At 51.2% G+C, this 22,048-nt stretch overlaps 1 protein-coding gene across 1 annotated transcript in view; it reads right to left on the reverse strand.

Moving 5' to 3' along the window:
• Positions 1 to 1,929: 1,929 nt before the first annotated feature.
• Positions 1,930 to 22,048, reverse strand: part of ATP7B (ATPase copper transporting beta) — a 51,222-nt gene continuing 31,103 nt past the window's right edge. The window contains exons 10-21 of the mRNA XM_068984440.1: positions 18,320 to 18,447; positions 18,064 to 18,218; positions 17,710 to 17,844; positions 14,289 to 14,483; positions 12,294 to 12,476; positions 10,357 to 10,525; positions 8,866 to 9,009; positions 7,988 to 8,130; positions 6,420 to 6,623; positions 6,232 to 6,349; positions 4,850 to 4,952; positions 1,930 to 4,101 (exon numbers count right to left, since the gene is read on the reverse strand). Coding sequence (XP_068840541.1) covers positions 3,828 to 4,101; positions 4,850 to 4,952; positions 6,232 to 6,349; positions 6,420 to 6,623; positions 7,988 to 8,130; positions 8,866 to 9,009; positions 10,357 to 10,525; positions 12,294 to 12,476; positions 14,289 to 14,483; positions 17,710 to 17,844; positions 18,064 to 18,218; positions 18,320 to 18,447 — 1,951 coding nt within the window. The 3' untranslated portion in view covers positions 1,930 to 3,827. The remainder of the gene's footprint in view (positions 4,102 to 4,849; positions 4,953 to 6,231; positions 6,350 to 6,419; positions 6,624 to 7,987; positions 8,131 to 8,865; positions 9,010 to 10,356; positions 10,526 to 12,293; positions 12,477 to 14,288; positions 14,484 to 17,709; positions 17,845 to 18,063; positions 18,219 to 18,319; positions 18,448 to 22,048) is intronic.

Genomic DNA, 22,048 nt, shown 5'->3' on the forward strand with positions numbered 1-22,048 from the left:
ATAAAATTTTATTAACTTGGGAAGAATTTTATATGTATTAGGGAACTTATCTGCTGATATATCATTAGGAATTTTTCAAAGCAAAAAAAAAATCCTATAATTTAAATAACCTTTTTCTAATTCACCTATTTGATTGGCTGATTTTGGCTTATGCTGGGTTTTCTTAAAATAAAGGTCATTTTGGGAGTTATCTGGTGGTCCAGTGGTTGAGAATCTGCCTTCCAATGCAAGGTATGCAGGTTCAGTGTCTGGTTGGGAACTAAGACCCCACGTGCTGCAGGGCGACAGCCCACACACCACGATGATAGAAAGCCTGCCTCCTGCAACTAAGACCTGATGCAGCCAAAAATAAATACATAAAATTAAAAAAATTAAAAAGTCATTTTCATTATTCCATCTTACGCTAGTAGAACAAATTGGGAACAGAACTGTATTTTGACATGTCAATTTCCAGGTGCCATTTAAGAAAAAAAGAAAAACTAGGATTATTACATTCATTTAATGGGTGATCCTGTCACAGTTTTTCACTTATCTTTCCCTGGTGGCTCACATGGTAAAGAATCTGCCTGCAATGTAGAAGATCTCAGTTTGATCCCTGGGTCAGAAAGATCCCCTAGAGAAGGAAATGGCAACCCACTCCAGTATTCTTGCCTAGGAAATATCATGGACAGAGGAGCCTGGTGGGCTACAGTTCATGGTGTCTCAAAGAGTTGGACACAATGGAGCAACTAACACAAATATTAATAGTGATCCTTTCACAATTTTTCATTGAGATCTTAAAGACTGAAAAGTTTTCAGGAATGGACAGATGTTATGATTTATTCTGGTGCATGTGGAATTCTATCAGGCAAATTTGCTCAAGTTTTAGAAGACAATCTGTTTTCTAAAGAAATGGACTCCCTTGTTCAGGGGGTATCAACCTTCCCGTTCCACAATGGGACGTGCATACGACAGGAAATCCCCACAGCTGGGGCATCCAGAAGAGGGGCCTGGGACACCTGGCATGAACTCCTAAGGGCGCAGGAGGGCACTTAGGACAGCCTGTGCGTGACTCTCTGGCTGTGTGTCACACTGAGCCCCAAGACCATCACCTCGATGACTCTACAGAGAAGGGTTGGTACTAGAATGCAACAAAGGGGGAGCTCTCCCCGTCTGACAAAAGATTAATTCACCAGCATGCCCACGAGACCTACAACTGGTGTGTGTGAAGCTACTATTGTGTGTGTCAGTGAAAACTGCACAATGTCTATTTCCCTTTTAAGGCAGGTGACCACACACCCCAGTTAGCCTGGGTAGTCCCAGTTTAGGCCAGATTCCCTGGTGTAATTATTAATAGCACCTCCTTTCACTCTTGAAAGTGTCCTGGTTTGGATGATGAATGACACCGTGGCTTCACCTCTAGGTACTGCTTACTCAGAACACCCCCATCTACCCCAGGATCTCTCTGGAGGCTTCCCAGCAGAGTGCTTTGTTCCAGACTTTTCTACCCCTCTTCCCACCTCACTCCTTCAGGGACGAGGATCCCAAAACATCACCCTCCTGATGAAGATGTGTGCATCAGAGAACAGCCTTTTGTAGATAATCGCTCTCAACCAGCATCTGATGGGGTAATATAGTCCACGTCTGAACCTGCAGCATTAACACTCTGAGGGAGTGCTTTTCTGAGCTCTCCCCACAGACCACTGAGGCAGGCACTGAAGGGAAGGGGTTACACAGTGCTGGGATGGCCCAACAGGGGGCTCTGGCCACCCCCCCACCCATCTCTGCCCCCGAAAAGGCACCAAGCAAAGCCAGCGCCTCAGTTCTCCCCAAAGATGGCGCCACACCAGCCCATACACACTTCCCTCTCACACAGAGCAGGGCACAGGCAGGTTTTTAGATGAATTAAAAAAATGAAATTTTATTCTAAATATAGCATGGAATGTTTTTGAAATATGAATTCTTTCCTGACCCAAAAAAAAACAAACAACAAAAAAAATTCCTGACACTGTTTGAACATCTAAAAGGTTATCTTCTGTACAATTATATAAATATCTCCATGTCCCTATACACATAACATTTATGGTCCTAAAAGCTTTTTGAAAAGTTGATACAATTGTATTCTTTAGATATGATTAGCCTTCTCAGCAGAAACAGGAAACATTCCCAGAGCAGCAGCTGGGAACGGAGAAGGACACAACTGAGAACACAGCAGGATGGGGCTGGGGAAGGAAGACTGGAAACAAAACCACACCTCCACCCTGCACACGGATTTTAGAGGGTAAGACGCAGCACAGACTCAATGACATGCAAATGGGAAGGAGCTATCCGAAGGCAACGTGACATGACCTCGAGGTCACATTTCAAGCCAGTTCAGGGAATACGTCACCTGGCAGCTTTGTTCTTCCAGGAACAAGGGCTTTTTCCTTGTTGCTTCTTATCAAACAAACTGTTGATGGTAGAGCCAAATTAGCGAAAAGACCTCAGGGCCCGCGGACATGAATTCAGATCCCTGCTCCGGCATGCACACTGGCTGTGTGATCCTTGGCGGGATTCCTAGCCTCTCTGAGCCTGTTTCCTGCCTGTGTGAAATGTGGACAATGTTGTATCTACTTTGCTAGTTCATTGTGACGATTAGAGGTAAGCAATAAAAAGTGCTTATATCCCCCTGAAAAATAACTGACAGTAAATAACTGAAGTGTGTGTGAAGTGTGTGATAAGGGCTTCTCCCTTGAAACTGAGAACAGGCTCTACTCACTTAGTCAGATTTGGCTAGTATTAGCAGACCTCCACAGGCTCTGCCAATCACCACCAAGCTCGGAGTCTGCCGTGGGCCCACTGCTGTCGCGCTGATTATCATGCAACCGTTAAGGCCACTGGAAGTTAGAAACAGTTCCCTTGGGAGTGGTGGGCACCCCCTTCCTAAGGCACCAGCTCCATGTGCAGGAGTCGAAGCGCGTGGAGGGCTGGGGTGTCCTCTTTCTTGGGTCTCATTGCCCCAGGGCTGCGCAGCTCTGGGGAGCACAGACCTGAACCCCATACCAGACCCTGTGAGGCGACTGTCAAACCACAGGCCATGCAACTGAAGCCCCTGAAACCAGGCAAGCAGTATCTTGAGCCACATGCCTCCCCCAGGACCCCACAGGAAGCTGAATTTCTCAAGCCTCAGGCTCTCAGACCCTCAGCCCAGCTAGGCAGCGACAGTCAGCAACCACACTGGATTAAGCGTGAGAAGCCGGGACTCTAGGAAGAAGCGGTTCGCGGGCAACCAAGACCTCTGGTCACCAAGGAGAAGCGTGGCAGGCTTTCTGGTGGTCGCGTGGGCAAGGGGTTCAGGCAGGAGCACAGGAGCCCCTTGGAGAGCAGCAGAGAGGATGTGAGGATGTCAGCCCTGCCCTCGGATGACGGGGTGTCACACCCCCACCGTCAAGGGCAGAGGAGGAAGAGACGGCCCCAGCAGAAAACAAGGGGGCGCCTGAGGTACAGGTGGTCTCAGGCACGCGATGGGCCACGGGTGCTGTCAGAAAGAGCCGGACCCCGAAGTTTCTATGAGCTCTGTGGAGGGGCGCAGCGAAGATGCTGGACCCAATGAGACTGGTCGTGTCACAAATGCTAAGGCAGGGGATGCGAGGAGGGCTTGTCCTTCCTATTCTTGAGGCCACAGCAAGGTGTCCGATGAGCCCACGAGCGCGTGGGCAAGCACGCCTTCCCCTGAGCCCATGGAACCCGGGGAATCGCGCCCCCGGGCGCAGGGAAGGGGTGATCCAGAATATTCGCCCAGGCCTGGAGGGGCTCGGCCGCCTGCTGCTGCCGCTGCGGGCTGGGAGCCTCAGCCGCGGGGGCGGCTTTCAGATGCCCTGCTCCTCGTCCCGGTCATTCAGGAGCAGAGACCACTTGTCGCCCCTGTCGTCGGCCGCGCCGCTGTGCTGGGACAGCTTGTCGGACTTGAGAGGGGACAGGGACACCTGGCTGACGTAGCTGACCTGGTCCCAGGCCGAGGCCCGCGGGGAGTCGCGCCGGCGGTCGTCCATGCCGACGCGCACGCTGACCTGCGACGCGCTCAGGGGCTTCATGTGGCCGTGCGCCTGCGCCTCGTACCGCGCCAGGTCCGGCTTCCTGTAGCTGCAGGGCGGGGATCCAAGAGCGCCTGAGCCTGGGCACAGAGCATCCCACCCCCCCTTTTAATAAGCCCCGTGCAGCCCTCTCATCGAGTCTTCTACTGACACGCAGTATCAGAGCCTCGTGGGTTTTAAAGGAAAGGCCACTGAACTGCTAAGGTTCAGCTCTGCCTGATTTAGAAACTTCAGTCCAGATGCCTGGTACATAGTATAGAGCATGCGTGCCAAGTTGCTTCAGTCGTGTCCGACTCTGAGACCCCAAGGACTGTAGCCCACCAGGCTCCTCAGTCCATGGGATTCTCCAGGCAAGAACACTGGAGAGGGTTGTCATGCCCTCCTCCTGGGGATCTTCTCAACCCAGGGATCGAACCCGGATCTCCTATGTCTCCTGCATTGGCAGGCGGGTTCTTGACCATCAGGGCCACCTGGGAAGCCCCCTGGTACATAGTAGGCTGTTATTAACTCTTGTTAAATGAAAACATGAATAAGCGTCTCTTGTGTAGGAGGGAAAATGATAACAAACAGGATCCTATGACCATATATTTACATAAACAGCCCTCGAGCAGAATAATTGGAACAAGCCACGCGTGGTGACTGCTAAGCGGCAAACCGCTGGCTCGAGGTTGAGAAATCATTTACACAAACACATGCTTGGCCATGCTCAGGGCCTCTGGCTGTGGCTGTGGCAGGTGTCCCCAGTGAGGGAGTGAGCCACACATCCGCCCCGGCCCAGGCCCGCCACGGGGACTCACCACTTGAGCTGCAGTGACGAGAGGACCACAGACACGGAGGAGGCCGCCATGGCCGCCGAGCCCATCCACGGCTGCAGCACGACGCCAATGGGTATGAAGACACCTGGCCGAGGGGAGGACGACACTCAGGCCGTGGCCCAGGGCAGACAGCGAGGAGGGCCCAGCCTCGCTGCCCATCTGATGCTGTCCTCCTCTGGGCAGCTCAGAAGCCTCCTGCTGGGTGCTGGCCATGGGCCCGTGGAGCTGAGGCAGGCTGACTCAGAGCTGGAAGGTGGGGACTGAGTCGAGGGAACTGAGTCCCCCACCTGTCCAGACCTTCCTGGGACCGTCCAGAGGTGGCATCACTGGTCTGGGGGAAGCTCCAGGGCACCCCAGGGACCCCTTGGGGCAGCCATCCCGGGGCCCCTCGGAGGTGTGAGCATTGGGACAAGATGCTAATGACCACGGTCCCCGTCTACACGGAAGGTCCCTCCTCGAGGGCGTCAAAGCCCTTGATAAAGGGTGATGATACCAGGTCCCGGGATAGAGCCACAAGCATGGGAAGGGACAAGCCGCTGAGCCAGCTCTGGGGCAGGAAGTGCATCTACCAGAGCCAGGCTGTGGCGGACACGCCGATCCACCGTGCGCTCAGGCACAAGAGGGGCACGTGCGGTGGCAAAGTCTTGTTTCAGTACGGTCTCGGGGCTTCCCTGGTGGCTCAGTGGTAAAGAACCTGCCAGCCAATGCAGGAGACACGGGCTTGATCCCTGATCTGGGAAGATCCCAATTAAAAAAAAAAGAAAGAAAAGGAAAAAAAATAGGTCTTGGCCCACATGCATGTTTCCCTTGCATGAGGGTCTAGAACTTTCCCCTGTCTGGTGACACAAGATTCAGTGGGGGAGGGAGAGGTCAGGAAGCAGAAAACGTCCATCGCTTTCCACAACTATTCCTGAGTCAGGGTAAAACCTGGGGGGAATTAATTCTTAAGGTAAAGTTCTGAAGCATTGATCCCTGAACCTAGCATGCAGCAGGTGCCCCATAACTGTTAAGAATGATTACTTTTCAGACTGTGTGTCTTAATAATGCTCTGGAAAATAAGGCCATGGTAAATAGGATCAAGCACCTTGGCCAGCTTTTCAGAGCAGCCTGGAGTGAATGGAGGCCTGGTTCCTCCCTGCAGTTTCTCATTCATCTTTCATGCTCTTTGCGACTCCATGGACCATGGCCCGCCAGGCCCCTCTGTCCATGGGGATTCTCCCAGCAAGAATACTGGAGTATTGACTGCCATGCCCTCCCATGCCCTCTACCTTAGACACTTACAGAGCAGAACATAAGCAAATTAACTCTTTCCAGAGGCTTCTGGCTGCAGCTGGGGTCGAGGCAACAGGGCGGTGAGGGCCTACCTGCCGCGACGGGGATCCCGATCAGGTTGTAGATCAGGGCCAGAACCAGGTTGAGCCGTATTCTCCAGACGGTCCTCCTGGAGAGGTGGATGCTGGCCACCACATCGAGCAGGTCATTCTGTGGGAGAGGACCATAGGTGAGTGGGTGTGTGGGGGCCACGGGGACGGGGAGCCGCAGCCGAGCTCACCCTGATGAGGACGACGTCGGCCGCCTCGATGGCCACGTCAGTGCCCGTGCCGATGGCAATGCCCACGTCGGCCTGCGCCAGGGCCGGGGAGTCGTTCACACCGTCGCCCACCATGGCCACTCTCTTCCCCTGGTTCTGCAGCTCCTGGACCTTGGCCACCTTGTGAGAAGGCAGCACCTCTGCAAAGACTTTGTTGATGCCAACCTGGAAGGAAAGAGAAACGGCACTGGATAAAGAAGTACACAATAACATCCGGTGTTGCCAGGGGGCAGCAGCAGGAGCAGAAGCCCAGGAGCCACCCCAAACCCACCCCACAGCAAGCCCTGCAGATTGCGGGGCACACAGCAAACGCAACCCCCACTCCGGTCCCAATGCCACCCCCACGTCCCACCCTCCCAGCGCTCCTCTCCACATGCTGACCCGGTGACCTCTCCAAAGCAGCCGTCACTGGCACCTGTGGGTGGTGCCACACTACCTGCTTGCTCCTGCAAAGGGCTCTTCTCTTTCCCCAGCCCTCCCCATTCTGACTGGGGACCACCTGACTCAGGCCTCCTCTCCCCTGGAAGGTGTCCCCGTCTGCCAGGCTGAGGGGTAGGCTAGCAGCCCCCTGTACACGGTTTACACTCGCCCCTGGGTCACCCTCTCAACAGAACTGTGAGCTCCCCGAGGGCCATGCTCTCAACGCAGCTTAGTGAGTGCTGAATGCCTGAATGAGCTTTAACTAGGGAAAGTGAGTACTCTTAGAAGGATGGCTAAGACAGGTGCCACTGCTCCCCTCTAAGAACCAAGTCATTTTCAAAAGCAGACAGCTTTATACACATTTCCCGAAGGGCTGGTATATAACTGCCAGGAGTCTGCACTGGAGCCATCCCCGTGCAGCAGGCCAGGAAGGCAGGCAGGCAGCCGTGCTGCCCTTGTGCTGCAAACTCAGAGCCAAGCGCAGAGGGAGACCTGCTGGGACCCAGGAGCCAGCTGGTGCGGCATGAGAAGAGCTGGGCGGCAAAACACTCCCTTAACATAAAGGGGGCAAGAGTGTTTATCGCAGCCCTAAAGCCATGGTCTTTCTTCCTCACTGTAGAATCTGGGAAGTAGAGAACACCGTAACTGCTTCTCTGGGGCTGCAGCCAGCTGTGCAGAAATTATAGCACCCAGGCTCCAGCGATGTGGCCTTTGGGGTAGCAGCAAGGTGGTCCCCCTGTGGGCTCGGAGCAGATCAGAGCAGGTGGAGAGGAAAGCCCCGGCGGAGAGAAAAGAGCAGAGCAAAGCTGAGTGCTCCACGCACTGCTGCTGTTATTGCTGAGTTGCTCAGTCGTGTGACCGACTCTTATGAACCTACGGACTGTAGCCCGCCAGGCTCCTCTGTCCATTGGATTCTCCAGGCAAGAACACTGGAGTGGGGTGCCATTTCCTTCTCCAGGGGACCTTCCCAAACCAGGGATCGAAGCTGCATCTCCTGCACTGGCAGGCCGACTCTTTACCATTGAGTCACCTTTCCTCCAACTGTTTCTGCCAGCTTAAAATTGCCTGCAATTGCCGAGGTGGGAGACACGCCAGCCCCGGGCCCGCACCTGGGTGGCGATGGCCCTGGCTGTCTTGCGGTTGTCCCCGGTGATGAGCACCACGTCCACGCCCATGCTCTTCAGCGTGTGCACGGCCAGGGCGGCCTCCTGCTTGACCGAGTCCGCGACGGCGATCATGCCGCACAGTACACCTGCCGGAGACACCATGGGTGAGCACGCGCCAGGGCCCAGGCAGCGGAGGAGCAAGGCAGACTTGGCGGCCGGGGACAGTGTCCCTAACACCATGTCACAGGCCAAAACAAAACGCCGGATCGTACAACAGGACACACTGTTTTGATTTTGCTTTTTAAATTTATATACATTTCCAGATGCACACAAAAGTCTGGAAGGACTATCAGAAAGTTGGCAGCGGCTCCCTGAGGGGTGGGATAATGAGGGATATTCCATTTCTTCCAAAGTTCTCAGAATTTTCCACATATTCTGTAAGGAACATCTATTGCTTTGTGGAGTGCCCGACTCATAATAACTCAATAACTGTTAGCTGTTAAAACATGAGATACACAACAAATGCTACGTAAAAAGTGGCAACTGTCCAAACAGCTAGGAAATCCGCCCTTCCTTTCTGTCTCTTCCTACAGAGAACACTTGTGTAGAGTTTTGTTTTTAGTGACTCTAGAGACTGACACAGGAAGGTGTGTGAGAGCTGAGGCATGATGGAGAAACGAGAGTGAAGTTGGTAAGAGGTATTTTAATTGAGTCAATTCCAGCTCTTGAGCTGAGGGGGTGGTGGGTTTAAAGGACTCGGGAGAAGGAGAAAATAGAACTAAAAATAACAGAGAGGAACTTTTTTTTTAAAGGAAGCCTCAATTTCTGCCTGGCGTCTCCAGCTCCCCTCGAGAGCAGAGGGCAGGGGAGCGGGGCAGTACCATCGATGGCGACCAGGATGGCCGTCTGGCCCTTCGTCTCGTGGTCGGTCATGGCGTCGCGGACATCACTGGTGATGGTCAGGCCGTTGCGCCTCATCCATTCCCGGTTTCCGATCAGCACAGAGAAGGTCTGCGTGGCTGCGTCTGCTCGAAAGAGGGTGCGGTTATTCCCACAGAGCCCAAGGTCACCGTGAGAAAGCACTAAAGACCACAGGATCCTTCTCGTAGCAAAATGTCCACTTGATGGTTCTGGAAAAACGACAACCTGGGAAGCATCTCTTGCCACCAGCATTGAAGGACCGGGGGGAAGAAAAGGACAATCAGCATGCAGAACTGTGGTGTGAATTAAGGTGTGTGAAGGTGTTACAAACACATTAAATGCCACGTAGTGTACCTACTGGCCTTTAGAGGTGTCTGCTGCCGTTTCTACAGGGATTAGAGCAGTTAATTATGTGTTCAGAATTGACTAGACTCCTCTCTGGCTCAGTACAGATGACACAAGGTGAACCAGCCAACCACCAGCCCATGTGTGCGAAACACTGAGACTACACCTCCTAAAAGGCCAGATGAGCCCTGCACCTGTCACCTCTAACTCAGATGACACGGACAGGCAGGTCCCTGCAAGGCAGAGGAAAGGTCATCAGGGGCTTTAAATGGCTAGAAGGTGGGTAACAATAAAATCTAAATCAAAATTTAACTTCTAATATACTTAGCAAAACTCAACCTGGGTTTTTTTCGGTTTGAGGCTTTGGTTCCATTCTCATGTTGATGGCTAGCAAGCCACTCTTTAAATAACCAGGGCCATCATTCAAAAAGCAGCTGCCCCTCCAGTGTCCGCTCTTCCTTAGGTAGACCACTTCCATCCTCTCTCCCTGACTGCTGCTAGCTTCGTAAATACGTCACATCCCATCAGAGACGACTACATGGAGGTTTCCTGGTTTTCAAGAACAAAAGGACTCCCATTGGTCTACCCTGTAGCTGACGAGAAGCAAGACTGGCCTGGGATAAGAAAGAGGAGACTCAAGATTAGGGGGCAGGTAAGCAAACTCCGACTCCTTGGAAAAGACCCTGATGCTGGGAAAGGTTGAGGGCAGGAGGAGAAGGGGACAACAGAGGATGAGATGGTTGGATGGCATCACTGACTCAATGGACATGAGTTTGAGCAAGCTCAGGGAGATGGTGAAGGACAGGGAAGCTGGCATGCTGCAGTCCATGGGGTTGCAGAGTTGGACACGACTGAGCGACGGAACAACAACAAAAAGCAAACTGTGAATTTTAAGTCATACGCCACTTCTGTCTGCCATTAGCATCGAGCCACATCAGAGGACATGAGAGAAGCTGCAGGCTGCCCTGGGAGGCAGACGGGCAGCACACCAGCCCCTAGTCAACTGTCTCACAAGCAGGAACCTCGGGGTGAGCCTGGCTTGGCGCCCTCGGTGGTTGGACCCAGCCCCCGGCAGACGGAGCAGTGGAGACCGAGGCCAAGGATACCTGCTTCTGCAGGGTCGCTGCCGACTCTGTTCTGGTGAGCAGTTGGTGGGCCCTGTGGGTGCTCGCCCTGGGCAAGGATGCTCTCCACGCTGCTGACTTTGCAGCTGATTCCACAGCCGGGCACCGCCTGGAAGTCCATGCAGCACCCCAGGGTCTCTGTGCCAAGTTCCTGGGGAGCACGGGGAGAGGAAGCAGAGAACAGGGGTGAGTTGAGAAGGAGGCAGGACAGGGGTGGGGTGAGGGCAGCGGGGAGAGCAGCAGCTGCTGGGAATTAAGGGAGGGACGGTGGGAGAACTTCCCGGAAAGGGAGAGAGAGGGACTCGAGCCAGCAGCTCTTTTTCTCTCATCTGACACAGATGCTTAAAACAGGCTCAACTCTGGCCACCTGATGTGAAGAGCCGACTCACTGGAAGAGAGCCTGATGCTGGGAAAGACTGAAGGCAGGATAAGAAGGGGATGACAGAGGATGAGATGGCTGGATGGCATCACTGACTCAATGGACATGAGTTTGAGCAAGCTCCAGGAGTTGGTGATGGAGCTTCCCTGGCATGCTGCGGTCGAGGGTTAGACACAACTGAGCGACTGAACAACAAATTCTCTCCTAGAATCTGGATGCCTGGGCATGCTGAACAGGATGTGGTCCAGAAAGGACAAAGGCCATGCACATCAAACACTTTCAAGTAAAGGCTGGGGGCAGCAGGGCTGAAGGTACCAGAGTGGGGGAAGATTTTATTTTTATGCTAAAAATAATTTCATAAAACTACAGAATAGGTAAGTGGTAACTAACTCTTCTGAGCTAACTGTCCGTGTACAGACCTTGGGGGAAAGGGGCGACACGGCAGGAGAAAGGACCTGGGCTTATTTGGCTAACAGAACAGAAGGGATGCCTGGGGTGAGCTGAATCTTTCCTGAAACATCAGGAGGTTGAGAGGGGAAACAGCCGAGCCCCACACAAAGGACTCAACACAACATGAGCATTCTGGAAGACTCCCTGTCCGTCAAGAGTTGTCAGCTTTTCCTCAAGGCATCCATGTCACCCATGACATTTACTGGTGATTGTACCGTCCAGACAGTTTACACGTTGTTCAGGGCGATATTCCAGCACATCCCTGGGGCCTCCATGTTCAGATTGAAAACAGAGAACGCTCACCTGGCCCTTTTGTCTGGAGAGTCAAGGGTGATGGCTCACCACTGACTCTGCCAACAACCCACAGGCCTCTGGTCACTTCTGCTGCTTCACCTCCATCCCAGGCGTCCCCTGTGGAGCGGACTTCTCCTGCCCTCGCCACAACAGCCCATCCATGTTTGTATCCCTTTGCACGAAATGCTCATAAAGGACTGAATCCGTGTATCTGTCTTCCTCACTCGACCCTCAGCTCCCAGCAGGCAGAGTTCACATCTTATTAATTCTTACTGTCCCAAGCTCGGATGCTCAGGGAATGCCTAATGAATGACCCTGCACACTGAGCTGCTTTGTGATCATCTGGAAACGTGAGAGGGGACCTGCCGCTGTGAGCTGCACCCCCACCTGCTCCAAGGGGGCCCTGCCCAGCCGTTTCCAGGCCACACACACCGAAGTGAAAGTGTGAGTCACTCAGTCGTGTCCAACCCTTTGCGACCCCGGGGACAGTAGCCCACCAGGCTCCTCTGTCCATGGGATTCTCCAGGCAAGACTAGTGCAGTGGGTTGCCATTCCCTTCTCCAGGGGATCTTCCCGACCCAAGGATTGAACCTGCGTCTCGTGTCGCAGGCAGATTCTTTACCATCTGAGCCAGTCTCTTTAAGCACACATGCCAAGGCCCCCTGCCAGAAGCAGCTGGCTCGTGGGGCGAGGAGAAAAGGCGTGTGTGGAGGAAGGAGCTGCGAGTCTTTCGGGGCAGCTGGTGGGAGTGGGGAGCTGGGGGGAGCGAGGGCCCAGCAACGCCCAGTGCACCTACCTCTTTACAGTATCTGGTCACTGCCACGCCCAGGGGGTGCTCGCTGCTGGCCTCCGCGGTCCCCACCACAGCGAGCACCTTCCGCAGCGGCAGCGTGGCCACGTCCATGAGCAGGAGGACCCTCGAGACTTTGGGGACCCCGTGGGTAATGGTGCCGGTTTTGTCGAACATCACGGTCTTTATCTGCCAGAAACAACCCCATCTCAGTGACCAAACACAGATTGGGCTCTCAGAGCCCTCACAAGCTCAAGGCAGAACTTCACCCGACCCACCCCAAGCAGGTAACAACACTCCTTCACATCCCATAACAGAATCCTCTATGCCCACCCCAAGGGTTAACCTCTCCTGCTACAAAAAACTTAGCTCCCTCTCTGCCCAGTTCTCAAAAACTCCACAGGAGCTCTCACTCTGATGTAACGGAAGGCGGTATGGTACCCTCCCCAGACAGTAACACCATGCCGACCTCTCCTGGTGTCGCGTCAGGAGGCCGACCCTGGGGGCCTGCCTTTCTCACTGTCCACCCTGTCTGCCGGGCTAAGCACTGTTTTCTCTGGTTCGTGTAGTGCAAAAGCCTACAGAGAACAGCGTTCTCCAGCTCCACGTTCAAGAAAGGAAGGGAGTGTTCCCTGGCCTTACTTACAAGTAACCACAGAGCCAGCCTGAGGGCCCGTCCCCCTCAGTCAACAGCAGCCTTGCACTGGTCTCTGCGGGTCTGGGCTTGGCCATTCTCGGCTACTGCGCTTAGATGGCCAAGTCCACCAGTCCCCGGAGCCTGGACAAGGTTGGCCCTTGCTGTGCTCAGACTGCGTCCTGCAGGCTCGGTTGCCCCCATTTAGCAAACAACAGACTCCCCTTCTTGTTTCTGACTTCAACACCATTAACAGGTCTTCCCTCAACCATTCTGGCCGGCTTTTATTCCAGCCCCAACTAGGCCGCCGGGAGGATCTTCCCAGCCTGCGATCATGCAGGTGCTTGACCCCACTTCACCCCGTTTTTTGGGTAAGCTGTGAATCCTGGACTAAATAAACCTGCAAGGCTCTTCAAGGCCCCTCTCTCCACCTCCTTCCTCCCTTCATCTCCTGTCAGTCTCTCACTCCATGACTGTCCTCATTTATTTATTCAGAAAATATCTGTGGGGTGATCTCCACGTGTCGGGCACCGGGCAAGACACCGGGGACACAATGACGGGGAAACAGTCACGGTCTCCCGATCTACGGGGTCTGGGACCGGGCAACGCGACCTCCGAGTCCCTTCCATGTGCTGGTCCCGTGGCCGGACCCCCTTCCAGTGCTGCCAACCGGCAGGTCCCAGACCTTCCCGGTCCACCTGCATCAACCCCCGTCCCATCCAACACACACAAGTCTACGGTCAGGCCTCTCACACCGTCCTCACGGCAGCTCACACTCTACATGGCGCCTGCAGTTTACCTGCCCCAGGTCTGTCTGTCTCGCTAGACTGTGGATCCCAGCACGGGATCCACATGGTAAACACTCAACAGGTAGCGAAGAAATAGAGGGGGCACAGAAGGCTGGGGCTGCTGCCTGAAGGGAGACGGCTCGTAGATACTGCCACCCGCTTCTCCACCCCAAGGTCCCGGGACCTTCCCCGGAGCCTGACCACCTGGCCCTGAGTCTGGCTCTGCATGTCTGAGCTGCAGGCCCCTGGGCCCCCGCTGCACTTTCCTCACCTATAAAATGGACACAACCAGCCCCCGCCTCCGTGCTGTCACTGAGATTATTTATACAGCATTCAGTCCTTTAACTGTGAACTGCTGTGGTTCCTACGTCATGCCCAGTGAGTCCTGGCTTCTGTTTTACTTAATCAGCAGGGCTTAACGAGCCCTCTTTCAGGTTTTTCTCATTTTCAAACTCAAATTTGAATATGAAATTTAAACAAGTACTCTTTTCACTAGGACTAATGAAAAAAAAAATTGCGCAGTTGTACAGCTACAAAATCACCCCACCCGAGACCTCGAAGGGAGCAGGGGGAGCCGACCTTGTGGGCCATCTCCAGGGGCTTGCCTCCCTTGATGAGGATGCCGTTCTGGGCGGCCACCCCGGTGCCCACCATGACGGCTGTGGGCGTGGCCAGGCCCAGCGAGCAGGGGCAGGCGATGCAGAGCACCGTGATGGACGTCTGGAACGCGAACCGCAGGACCACCTCGGCCTGGGAGATGCCCTTGCTGGGGGCCTGACGAGAGGGGAGAGACGGAGGCAGGGTGAGAGTCAGACGAGGCATCACACAGAACTCTGATCACAAAAGCACGTCTCACTCTGTAATGACCTCTGTGGGAACAGTATCTAAAAAGGAGTGGGTATATGTACGTGTAACTGACTCACTTTGCTGTAAAGTAGAAACTAGCACAACACTGTAAATCAACTATCTTCCAATAAAAATTCATTAAAAAAATAACAAAGAACATCCCAGTGCAGTCGGGGGATCTGAGATGGCTGGATGGTGCTGGGCTCAGGACGCGCTATTGCACGGCTCACGTTACTGCTCCACATCCCACCTTCCCAACCTGATCTTCAGGGAAAGGCACTATGAGAGGAGAGAATCACACACAAATCCCCAACAGGGGAAGAACACAGAGTCTACAATTGGACCATGTAGGTCCACGTCATGGCCCTGACGGTGTGTCTCAGCTTCCTCAAAACGGAGATGATAATGCCCATCTCCCAGGTTTTTGTAAAGATTAAAGGAGATAATATACAGTCCATGGGGCCACAAGAGTCGGACACAACTTAGCGACTACCACCACATATAAATACATATAAATATAAATGTACATAAGACCGCTCCTGACATAGAAAGAGAAGCTTCTGAGCAATTATAACTAATACATTATCATATTATAACATTATCATTATTCTTTTATAACTATTACACTATCATTATTCTTTTATTATTATTATAAAGCTTTAAAACATTATAGATTTCCAGAGAATTGACTCTAAGGTAATAAACACGTGGGAACAGATATGAAGATATTTCTCATAGTGTTTGTTCATAAAGGCAAGAAACTGGGAACAATCAATAGGGGATTGGTTAAATTGTATGTATGGCTTGCATAATGGAATATTATGTGGATGTTAAAATGATGATGTACACATATACTTATTCACATGGAAAGATATCAGTTATATTGCTGACTTAAAAAAACAAGCACAAAATGGCATGTGTTAATTAGTGCAAAATTATCTGCCTATATGTCTACACAGCCCTTCAACAATCCTGCAAAGATGTTCACCAGAGTATAGGGGTTTGGAGCCGTCTTTATTTTCTTCTATTTTTCACCATTTCCTGTATAAACCTCAAACAACAACAATAAAAAATACAGGTCTCCTTCCCAGTTACCTGGTGACACACATCGGTATGATTATCTGCAATCTAACATCTTGAGTGATCTCAATTTATCTTTCAAAATGGCTAGTGGCGCTCTGGTGAACAACTGAGAGATGCTGGAGTCACTTAATTACAGTGAAATGTCTGTTTTCTAAATGGAGGATACAGACCACCATCTCTTCAGCTTCGATCTAGTCTTTGAAAGGTGGGATTCTAAAATAAGATACATTAGTAAGGGTCATTCAATTTTCACAGAAACAGTGTGATTTAGGTAGAAGGGCATGGTGTTTAACCCATCATGTGATGTTTTAGACGTAAAGATGGGTGCTTTTTTAAAGCCAGGGATTCTTGTCAAAGTCACACCTCGCATTCTGAGGGAGGTGGGGTGCACTTCTGGAGGGGGAACATGAACCCTGTCCCTACAAACGACCTTCACAGAGCAGAGTGACAACAGTGTCTTCAAGGAACATATAGTACCTCTGGTGCCAGCATCCTCCCTGATATCGCAAATAAAAACAAAACAAGCAAAAGTAAGACAGAAAGGCAGGGACCAGCAGGAAGCCACCCATTCCAACTTGTTCAGGACTGAGTTTCCCACAGGCATGTGCCAGCGAGATGCTCTCCCACAAAACCAGAATTTCTGGTGGTCACGTGCCATAATAACCACTGGCAAGAAGTTCTAGGAATACAGTCACAGGGTTCTCTTCTAAGCACAGAAATCTCCTTAGATGTCAGAAAGTATCTAACTTAGACATCTTTCATTTTAAGCAAGGAAATGTGAGGGACGAAATGATAGCTAAGTGAATGACATGCACCCGAGAATATATGATATGCCGCTATAGAAAAAAATGTGTTTTTTTTTTAATATTCATTCTGTATTTACAGTTTCTTATTTTATGGCTCTAAGGCAAAATATGCATTAGACTGGGCTAAGTCTGAGATATTTTTAAAAATAAGGGAAAGTGTTGTTCCACTCACTGGGCAGTTATCAAATGCTACTCCCAGTGGGCCATCAGCTTTTTCTGTCTATCAAGGTTTCTCAAATTCATTTGGGGCCAAATAATTCTTTGTTGTGGGGGCCTGTCCTGTGAACTGCTGGGTGTTCAGCTGCATTCCTGGCCTCTATTTATTAAATGCCAGTAGCCCCCCTACCTTAGTCACGACAACCAAAAACATCTTCAGACACTGTCAACCAAAATCACCCCCAATTGGGAATCACACATGTACACAGTCATTTCCAAAGCAGAAAAAGGTGTGTTTTTTTGGCGGCGCCATGCAGCATACAAGACCTCAGTTCCCTGACCAAGGGGGAAGCCACGTCCCCTGCAGTGCAAGTCTTAACCGCTGGACAGCCAGGGAAGTCCTTGAAGCAGAAACTTTTTGTAACTTTTTGAAATTTGATAAAATTGTATTTCCGAAGACAGTACTCTTCCACTTTTTAAACTCAAAAATGTATATTCCATTGTTTCATATATAATGCCTAATAATTATCAAAAAGCTATTAGCATTACTCGGGAACCTGCAAGGTTAGATTTACATGGACACAGCCAGCCAAAAATATATTTTTCTTAAAAATAGTTAAAGAATATTATCATGCTATTGAAACTGCACGAAAACTCTGGGAGATGGTAAAGGACAGGGAAGCCTGGCATGCTGTAGTCCATGGGGTTGCAAAGAGTCAGACACGACTGAGCGACTGAACAACGAAAACGATAATTCAAATCGTGACTGATGTGACCTGTCTTCTATGATGTGTGTTTCACAACCTCAAAAATGGCCAACAGTGCAAAAATGCAAATGCTTTAAACATTACAACTGAGAGCCAACGGTGTTTGAAATTATCAGAAAGTAAAAAGTGTCTTTAGTGAATAAAAAAAAAAAACCTGCAGGAGTCGAGTGATTGATTGATTGTCCCACCCTGGCCGAGGTTGTGCTGCCAATAAGTGAAGCAAACAAGTAAGTTGTAATGGAGAATTAAAAGCCCAATGAATCTAAGACATGAAAAAACAGTATTAATGGCAATTGATTATTTAAAACACAGCAACCACACTGCCCACAGCATTCAACTTACAGGAAAGTATTTCTGAACAACACCAAAATCGATAAAACCGATTACAATCCATACCACCAACGTCACAGTTGAAATGATGATGATAAATGGGACAAAATATCCACTAAACCGGTCAGCCAGTTGCTGAATGGGTGCCTAGGGAAATAAAACACCAAGATCGTGGGACGTTACAATCTCTGAAGAAATATACCGGCCATGGGTGGACAAGGGCTGGGATTCCTAGCTCCCTCATTAACTATAGTTATTAGTCAATCTCTCTAACTCAATAAAATCTGCCTGATTCTGTGGGACTCTTGGAATAATTTCTAAAAGCAGGGAACTGAAGTTATACTGCTTTTAAAATTCCTTCAGTACCTTGGACATCTGGGCCTCTTCCACTAGCTTCACAATCTGGGCCAAGGTGGTATCATTGCCCACGTGGGTGGCAGTGATGAGCACAGAGCCATGGGCGTTCATGGACCCGGCGATTACCATGCTTCCGGGCTTCTTGGTGACGGGCATGGCCTCTCCTAGAGGTGGGGAGGGGACCAACGTTACGTGAGGAGCCCGATCGGTGTCCCCAGGGCCCAGGCAGAGCACTGACGCCCACCCAAAGGGACTGAGTCCACACCTGTGATGAGGGACTCGTCGGCCATGGTGTTGCCTTCTAGGACCTTCCCGTCCACGGGAAACTTGCCCCCGGGGACCACCTTGATGATGTCACCTCGTTGCACCAGCTCCATGGGCACCTGCTCCTCCCTGCAACAGAAGCCGCTCAGGTTACACTCGGGGCCCCGCGGGAAGCCTGCCCCCTGGCATGTCACCCAGGTCGGGTTCTGGACACTCCGCCAGCTTTACTCCGAGCAGTGGTCGTCATTTTCTCTACTGTGTACAGCCTGAGTCAATACTGTGCAGCTGCTGGGTGCCAGGCACTGGGTGCCAGGCACTGTCCTAGAGCTGGGGAGACAGCGGTGAGAAGGACAGTCAAGTCCCAACCCTCATGAAGTCAATTCTGTGGAGCAAACAGACCAGCAAGATAGTTGAAGACTTAAACAAGTGCTATGCTGACAGCGAGGTGACTGGAGGGCTGTTTTCTGTGGTGGAGGAGGAGGAGGGAAGGGGACAGGCCTCATTTGAAGATGACATTTCAGCTGGATGACAAGAGGACCCAACTTATAAGGAAAGAAAACTCAAGGGAGAGGGACTTCCCTGTGGTCCAGTGGCTAAGACTCCACCGTCCCAATGCAGGGGGGCTGGGTTCGATCCCTGGTCAGGGAACTAGATCCCACATACCACAACTAAGAGTTCACATGCTGCAACTTTAGAACCTGTGTGCAGCAACTAAGGCCTGGTAAAGAAAAGAAAATTTAGGAGAAAAAGAACGGCTAACGCAAAGCCCTACGGAAGGATGGAAGGGGCCTTTGAGAAACAGGAAGGCTGCAGGCAGGACTGGAGGGGTTTAAGTGAAGCACACAGAACCCGGACCATGTTGGGTCTTGCAGAGCAAAGTGTGGGCTTTGGGCATAAGGTTTTTAGTGGGAAAGTGACACAGGTTCACATTTTTAAGTCATGTCTCTGGCTGCTGCATGAGAATGGGCTGTAGGGGCAACAACAGAAGCTGAGAGAGGAGTCAGGCTGTGGCAGCCTCTCAAGTGAAAGACGGCCTGGGCTGAAGGTGGAGGGAAGTGAGACTCAGGAGCTTTGGGGGCACAAGGTGTTAGAAAGACATGTGGATGCGCTGAACACCTAAGAAAAGCAAGCACGAGCTCTCAGTTGCAGGTTGAGAAGCTGGGTAGATGAGAAGGCATTTAATGAGAAAGAGATGCCTATGAGAAAGCAGCTACAGAAGGAGGGGAACAGGAAAGGAGAGGAGATGAGGTCTCTGGTCTCACATGGTAAGCCAGAGATGCTTGCCTGACTTCCACACAGATGTGGCCAGTCCGAAGAGTTCAGTTCAGTCCAGTTGCTCAGTCGTGTCTGACTCTTTGCAACCCCATGGACTGCAGCATGCCAGGCCTCCCTGTTTTATCACTAACTCCGGGAGCTTACTCAAACTCGTGTCCAGAGTCAGAGAATAGGGGTGAGAAACTGGATTTGAGCTGAGACTAGAGGTCAAACTGGGAAGCTGTCAAAATACAGACAGAATTGAAAGTCGGAAATGGTAAGAGCTTCCACAGGAGCATGGCTAGAAGAGAGACCTGGGACACCCCATCTTAAGAGGCTGAGCAGGCGGAAGCGCCCACAGGAGGGGACAACCACCCCACAGCATTGAATATGCAGATGTTGTGGATGTTGATGCAACTATGTATAAAATTCATCACGCCCTACACTTGGGATTTATGTTCTTCAGTGAAGGTAAGTGACAGCTTAATAAACAAAGACAAAGACAAAGTTTTAAAGGGACTGAAAAGGAGGGGAAACGCTGGTGAGAGGCTAACATGAGCATTAAATGAGAGTAACGGTGGGATTTGGTTCATGGACATGATTTGATGTCTCTGGCAAAAGTGACTTCAGCAACCAGTGGAGGAACAAGGAAGACTGGAGGGGGCTGAAAGACTGCAAGACGAGGAAACCAGACAGGAGCTGGAGGCAGCCTGCAGAAGAAGTGCTGCGTCTCCCCGAAGCCAGAAGCGAGGCCACAGGTTAAAGGGCACAGTGGTGGGACCAGAGCGGTTTCTGGGATGCAAAGAAGGCCAAGAACTAACCGTTAAAAGGAGGCTGACCGGAGATATGTAGAAGCCTTATTCTGTAAAAACGCCCATGTTATGAGATATGATTTAGAGTCAGTTTGTGTGTGTGTGTGTGTGTGTGCTTAGCTGCTCAGTCATGTCTGACTCTTGTATGCAGAAGCCTTATTCTGTAAAAACGCCCGTTATGAGATATGATTTAGAGTCAGTTTGTGTGTGTGTGTGTGTGTGTGTGTGCTTAGCTGCTCAGTCATGTCTGACTCTTGTATGCAGAAGCCTTATTCTGCAAAAACGCCCGTTATGAGATATGATTTAGAGTCAGTTTGTGTGTGTGTGTGTGTGTGTGTGTGTGTGTGTGTGTGTGCTTAGCTGCTCAGTCATGTCTGACTCTTGGTAACCCCATGGACTGTAGCGTGTGTGTGTGTGTGTGTGTGTGTGTGTGTGTGTGTGTGTGTGCTTAGCTGCTCAGTCATGTCTGACTCTTGGTAACCCCATGGACTGTAGCCCGCCAGGCTCCTCCATCCAAGGAATTCTGCAAGAATACTAGAGCTGCTTGCCATTTCCCCCTCCAGGGGATCTTGCAGGACCAGGGATCGAACCTGCATCTCCTGCACTGGCAAGCAGATTCTTTACCACTGTGCCACCAGGGGAGCTGGAGTCAGTATATGTAACTGTAAAGAACATGGGCTCTGGAACGAACAGTGTAGGTTCTGTCCCAATTCCACTACTTAACACCTGTGTGACCCTGGGCCAGTTGCTTAGCCTCCCTGAACGTCAGTGTCCACATCTGTACAATAAGAATACTAGGAGTTCCTTCCTCATAAGGGCTTTTTCTTTCTCTTTTGGTTAAACACAAATAATGTTAGTATAGCATCTGGCAAATAGTAAGTCCCAGCAATGACAATAATCATTATTGTTTTTAATATCTCCAATCTTATGCATAGGGCTTCCCAGGTGCTGCTACTGATGAAGAACCTGTCTACTAATGCAGGAGATGTAAGAGACACAGGTTCATCCCCTAGTTTGATCCCTGGGTCAGGAAGATCCCCTGGAGGAGGGCATGGCAACCGACTCCAGTATTCTAGCCTGGAGAACCCCATGGACAGAGGAGCTTGGTGGGCTAGAGTCCATAGGGTCACAAAGAGTTGGACACGACTGAAGTGACTTAGCAGTTAACCTTCTAAAGAAGAAAGACACTTCTCCCTTTTTTATTCTTGGGCTAGTTGAACTCCTACCTCAGTATCCAGTTGAACTCGTATCTCTCAGCCTGTCTAAATCTTCCAAATCTTGCGAGGCAGACCCAGCTCATGCACCACATCCTGGGAAGCTCTGTTTGACCACCACTAGCCTTCTCCTTTGGAGAAGGCAATGGCAACCCACTCCAGTACTCTTGCCTGGAAAATCCCATGGACAAAGGAGCCTGGTAGGTTACAGTCCATGGGGTCACTAAGAGTCGGGCATGACTGAGTGACTTTACTTTCACTTTTCACTTTAATGCACTGGAGAAGGAAATGGCAACCCACTCCAGTGTTCTTGCCTGGAGAATCTCAGGGATGGGGGAGCCTGGTGGGCTGCCGTCTATGGGGTCGCACAGAGTCGGACATGACTGAAGCAACTTAGCAGCAGCAGCAGCAGCAGCCTTCTCCTTCTAAGTTCCAGACACACTGCCTGCA

Source organism: Capricornis sumatraensis, chromosome 12 (assembly GCF_032405125.1).
Source record: "Capricornis sumatraensis isolate serow.1 chromosome 12, serow.2, whole genome shotgun sequence".
NCBI lineage: Eukaryota > Metazoa > Chordata > Mammalia > Artiodactyla > Bovidae > Capricornis > Capricornis sumatraensis.